Source organism: Typopeltis vanoorti, chromosome 4, assembly GCF_054136105.1.
Source record: "Typopeltis vanoorti isolate ZY-2024b chromosome 4, IOZ_Tvanoo_1.0, whole genome shotgun sequence".
In the NCBI taxonomy this organism is placed as follows: Eukaryota; Metazoa; Arthropoda; class Arachnida; order Uropygi; family Thelyphonidae; genus Typopeltis; species Typopeltis vanoorti.
In genome coordinates, this window is record NC_143552.1 from 96,606,726 (window position 1) to 96,612,725 (window position 6,000).

A 6,000-nucleotide genomic window follows, 5' to 3' on the forward strand; every position below is an offset into this window, starting at 1 on the left:
TATTCAAGTCACCTAATATAAAGTAGACAATTTCGTTCGCTTTCCAAGTAGTAGCTATTTCAGAAAGATATCCGTAAATTTTAGAATTCCTTGATAAGCTAGTGCAAAAAATTTCTTGAAACTTATTTTTAAAAAATTCATTTTAATCATTTGGTTCTATTTTTATTGTTATTCAATATATATATTAAATTCTAGGCAGAACGTAACCTTACAAGTCTAACTGCATACCTATGACGTCACACAGGCTGTGAAATCATAGCACATCTCATTCGCCAGGTGTCAGGAGGAATTTATTATTCATCCTATTTTATTGTACTCCTGACACCATTAGCGTGTCTGTGGTTCCGGTTTTTAAGCACCAGTTTTTTGTAACTTTACATCCTTTATTGTGTGTGTGTAAGGACATTGGTTGGTTCAGCGACATTCGAGAGAGAGAGAGAAAGGGTTTTAATTTATTTATGTGGTTATTGATAAAGAATACGCTAATGTATATATTCGTTGATAATTGACGCATTATAAGAGAAGTTCATGTTTAGGATACGACTTGAAACGAGAGAAAATATCAAAAATCAATGTTTTTTTTAATGGTTTAAGTTACAATAACTACCGAGTTGGAGGACGTCTTACTTCGTTTTATAAGATTGCAATTTTAATTAGGAACATTTAAATTTAAACTATTTGACAATATTTAAAAATGAATTCGCAAAGTACGGTATTATAGTTGAATAACGTTGAAGAAAATGTCACCACTTTATCAATAAAATCGGCAAGTCAAATATCAATATAATGAATTTAACTAGGAACATTTAAACTATGAATATGAATTTTAATTAGGAACATTTAAATTTAAACTATTTGACAATATTTAAAAATGAATTCGCAAAGTACGGTATTATAGTTGAATAACGTTGAAGAAAATGTCACCACTTTATCAATAAAATCGGCAAGTCAAATATCAATATAATGAATTTAACTACTAGTAATTTTCTACGTTCGTTAGTCATAAGGACTGGGTTTAAAGGGGCGAAGCAAGAATGCTTTTCATCTTCCCCGTTATCTGTAGAGGACAGTGCAGGAATAAGGTTATTGAGCTATTAAAGCTCTGATCATGGCAGGAGGGTAACAGCAATAACCAAGCCTCAGTAGAACTTCATTGCCATCCATTACCCATTACAAATGTATTAATCGCCGCATTTCACTGTCGATCCTCTTTTTTCAGTTATAGAGATCTTATAAAAGTAAATTTATGGTGTGAAGGAAAAAAAATTAACTATTGCGAATTAATTTAAGTAATTTTTAATCCTTTCTTTTAAAACTATATTTTATCTGCATTAGCTTACTTTACGTTTAGATTTTTTTTAATTAATTGTATATTTAGATAAACTTATTTTACTTTCTCTTCTTTATAATCACAGAAATAATCCAAAACGACTGGAAGCTCGTTTCAATGAAAACATGTAATATGTTCCTTATATCTCGATTTTCTTTATATTTTAAATTTTTTAAATATTTCAATTTATATATTTTAAATTTTTGAAATATATAACTGTTTGTTCTATTAAATATTAAAGAATTATCGAAATAATAATACCTTTATATATTTCATATAAAATCAACTTAAAAGAATTTCAAGTCTAGTATGTGTAGAATGAAGTGTCAAAAAAAAAAAAAATTTCGACATAAACTGAATAAATTGTACTTGTACATGTATATTCCAAAAATTACATTAAATATAATTAAAACACAGACAAAATTAGATATAATTTTCCATTTAATGTTTTCAAATAAATCTTCAGTACACTTTGACATTTGTACAAGGCCCTAAACGTCAGGCCCTACTATCACAAGAAATATTTGTACATCGGTAATAACCCCTCCCCTCCCTTGACAACATTATTACTAACATATGTGGCTATAGATACGTACAAAATGTACAACATTATACACACGTACACACATCTCTGTACAACGAAAAAAAAAAAAAAACACGATCACAGCTTAATCATTGCTTGCACTTCTTTTTAAGGAAATATCGGCTACTGCAAAACGTAGAGGGAAAAAAAACTTAAGTCCCTGTAATAAAAAAAATGTTCTATGCTTGATATTAATTCCCTGAATAATTAAAGTAGTATATTTCTCAACACCGGGTGTCTTGAGAACAAAGTGCACATCTGAACTACTTCCAACACGGGTTTTTTGACCTTTTTTTTGTGGAACAATAGCCAACAAACACACTGAAAAATGTCCTCGCTAGTCGTTTGTGCATGAATTTCTTTCTAAAGTCAGTTTAAAAAACTTTTTTTTTTCTGTTAGGAAAAGTTCACTAGGACTAGTAGATATCACTCCTATGAAGCCTTGACCCGAATTCGACATCCAAGACTCGGCCCTTAGTAGGGAGACAAGCTGACACGAGGCCTAGCAAGATACAGGTCGAGGTGCACTGACCACTATGTCACTGAGATGGGTTGGTACCTTCTCTGTGTGGCTAGCCTGCAATGGACAAAAGAAAAAAATACCCATAAGTTCACTACGTAAACAACAGAATTTTTAAACATGTCACTCAACCTACATTTGAAGGCTACGACCCATTATTTCTTACAAAGAACACTTGCCAGTTAACTCTTAACATAGCAATCTCCGGAATAGTTGGGGGATACAAATTAATTCAGTATTTTTTTTTTGATGTTCTGCTGCTTTGGGGAAGTTTTTTTGGGTCGTTTCCCTCACTAGATTGAGCATAATATAACTTCAAATGCCAATATATAATATCTATTAACAAAAAGTAATGGCTTACAAACTTTTACAATTGTTACGTTTTCTCATTTAAGAATAATTTATACAATTAAAATCATGAAATCTACAGGCAACAATTGTTACATGAAATCATTGACAAATGGGTAATAAAATTACAATCACCTTTAATGGGGCATTAACTCAAAATAAGAGCCCGCTCAACTCGTTTTTATAGCCGGAAAATATCCAAGGTGAACAAACGAATTTTTGTTGCGAAAACGTGTTCGAATAGATCTTAGAACAATTTTTAATACGGTTTATCAAAAGAATACACGGAATCAACTGATTTGGCACTTAGCATTACTGACTAGGCAGAAGTAAAATATATATAACTGAATTAATCGACTGAACACAACGTAAGTCTGTAAGCCATTTACGGAATTTATGGTACTAACATTAACAAAGTAATGAATATTTGACCTACCTCTTGTGCTGCACATGTGTTGACCACGGCATTCGTTGACGGCGACAACACTCCGAGTGGTTGCCTGCCTGGACTCCCACAGCTGACAGGAGCTGCCGGTCTGGAAGCTGGATGAGTCTCCAATGCGATTTGCAGATCAACGATGTAGTCAATCACATATTGTATTATTTCCAACTTGGACAGTTTCTTATTTCGTGGCATATTGGGAACTAGTTCCTTAAGTTTGGCCAGTAAGGCCTGCATTTCTTCGTGTGTCACATCGCGCTCCTTATGACGAAGCTTGCCCACTTTATTCTCTCCACTTCTCATCATCTGCTTAGCAAACTGCACTTCAGACTGAGACTTCATGATCACAACACTTTAGCACTAAACACACACGATAGCAAAAACAACAGTCCGTTCCAAACAACGAAGTGATCCGCAACGCGCACCCCTGTCCATATATATGAGAGTCGTGTGCTGAAGGCGGGGCTATTGTACCCATATTCTGATTGGCTGTGCTCACTCCCGACGCAGACGCCAAAGAACGAGCTACGCAGCTGGGAAAGCAGGTGACCAATCCGTGAGTGGCTCTCACGCGTTTTTCCGTGTCAATCACAGACGCTCTTTCACTAGGAACCCCTCAGTTACCGTGGGAGATTCCCACGAATGAAACTAGCGCCCCCGTTTAGGGCACAGCTGAAGCTGCACACGTGTTTCACTTCTCAATATTGTCGATGGCTCCGTGCCGACTACTCGACCCATTGTGAATTGCCTGTGCGTCCATAATATGCCGGATCGAGCAATCTCTAATGCTCACTATATTCATAAGGCATCAAAAAAAAAAAAAAAAAAAACCTCCGCTAACTTAAGAAGGTCGGGACAATGGCTGCGAATTCCGCATAGCCGTAGGCAGACGACAGACACCACGAGACGCCTCGTAAGTGACGTCAGAAGTCGCATCTCAACATATCACCGGCGTCAGGTTGGCGGTTGCTTGGGCAACCAGGCTGTCAGTCAAAGTCGCCATCAAATACGCCGCTTCCCCGCTAAATGGGAAGTAGTGTTACAAGTCGTCACCTATGGGTTGCTCCGTGCACACCTGGAACTTCCTGAGGCTGAGACGCTGAAAGATGGAGAGATAGACATTCCTCAGTGGCGCCAGGAGTCGGTGGGAACGTCGATTTGACTGGTGGCAAGGTCCTGCTCGAAAGAGAATGAATCCAGGTTAGCATCAAAACTATTTTTCCACCTGTCGCAGCGGGAAGTCTTTAGGCAGACATCTTAACAGTCTCGGAAACGGATAAGCTGTGTTAATCTCTGCTTAGCACTGTTCTTAACTAAAGTCTTTTTGTCAAAACATCAGACGATTTTCATTAACTAATTTTGACCTTTTTTTTCCCTCCCGATTGGACACTTAAATGTCGAAACCCACCCACATTCTATTTATAATAGCGGATTGTTTGAGAATAAAAAATATGAAGTTAGACAAAACCTACGTTTGAAGAGACACTGTTTTCATTTCGACCTTGTCGTTCCTCCCTCGGAGGCAAGTCACCATTCAACCGGTTAATAAATGCTCAACCTTCAGTTTAGCTCAAGTAAACAATAATTGTACTCAGCATCAAAGTGAATAAATTAAACTAATTGTTATTTAATACTGTTTTTATGTTAAAGATACCAATCACTTAAAGGAAAAAACCAGTTCTAAAAGCGATATTTTCTTTTGCTAAAAGTGGTTTTTAAACTATGGGTCACGGCCTTTACAAGGCTTCACAAGGAGTCAGAAAAGTTTGCTATTTTGTATTAGTGAATCCCAAGCAACAAATTTATATAACTATTTTCATAGCACAATGCACGTTGCAATATTAATTATATATAAAATGTTGCAGTATACAATTAATTGCGTAATAAGTACTGTATGCAATGTGCAAAATTACACATCCATAAACTGTTTTTGCTTTGCAAGGGTTTTCAATTATGCATATTGCACAAAACTATAGACTAGATAATTATTTTCATAGTGCAGTGAAATCAGCGTTAAAATGAGAATAAAGTGCCAATCAATAATTAAAAATCTATTACCAAGTATGTACATAATTTTTCTCCACTGCAATTCGAAATGTATTTGATATGGCATTCTATCTTTTCTTTTAAAAATAAAAATAAAGTCCAAATGGGATTACAAAAATTCCCTGCAAAGCTCATTGTGATGACCCCATCCACGGTAATCTTTAATAAAAGGCGAAAAAATAACCGTGACGAGAAACCTTAGCATCCGCAATGAAATATAACGAACTGCTTTATATATTAATAATTTGTAATAAATTTTATGGTGTTTTTAAATTACCTTTATTATAAATTGATTATACTAAAATATTGCAATTATATATTTTTTTTTCAGAAAAATATTTTAAATAGTTATAAAATACATATGAATAATTGTTAGACATCTCCAGGGAGTCCAAAGACTCATCGAGGGAGGGCACCTGCTCTACAACTCTGTCGCCGCCACTCAATCCACCAACTGACCGCAACTACACCAACGCCATCTACCGCCGCCCACCATCACTGGTATTTCCAAGGATAATCACAAACATCCATGCCCACGGCGGGATTCGAACTTCCATTATTGGCTAAATTACTTAATACTTCCTGTCTTTTGAATTAAAGATAAGCTAGTCGATCTCGTAAGGAGATTGAACACACATATCTACATTCATAAAATACTCGTCCTTTGGAGTGCCAACCTATAAGAATAAACCTGCAGGATTTTTAAAACTGTGAGTTTTTAAATTGGTTTA

At 35.4% G+C, this 6,000-nt stretch overlaps 1 protein-coding gene and 1 pseudogene across 1 annotated transcript; both read right to left on the reverse strand.

Annotated features, from left to right (window-relative positions):
• Nucleotides 1-1,753: 1,753 nt before the first annotated feature.
• Nucleotides 1,754-3,634, reverse strand: LOC150107521 (DNA-binding protein inhibitor ID-2-like). The gene is made up of 2 exons (XM_090391366.1): nucleotides 3,218-3,634; nucleotides 1,754-2,490 (listed from the first exon to the last, which is right to left on the reverse strand). Exons 1-2 carry the CDS (start codon nucleotides 3,563-3,565, stop codon nucleotides 2,416-2,418), a joined length of 423 nt encoding a protein of 140 aa, XP_090247492.1. The 5' UTR covers nucleotides 3,566-3,634; the 3' UTR covers nucleotides 1,754-2,415.
• Nucleotides 3,635-5,365: 1,731 nt separating this feature from the next.
• On the reverse strand, nucleotides 5,366-5,474 carry LOC150107522 (U5 spliceosomal RNA; annotated as a pseudogene).
• Between the last annotated feature and the right edge of the window lie 526 nt (nucleotides 5,475-6,000).

Excerpts from the sequence above, each read along its gene's own strand:
- LOC150107521 (XM_090391366.1), bottom strand. The coding sequence starts at position 3,565 with ATGAAGTCTCAGTCTGAAGTGCAGTTTGCTAAGCAGATGATGAGAAGT. Across the intron at positions 2,491-3,217 it reads ACACATGTGCAGCACAAGAG|GCTAGCCACACAGAGAAGGT; the intron begins GTAGGTCAAATA and ends TGTCCATTGCAG.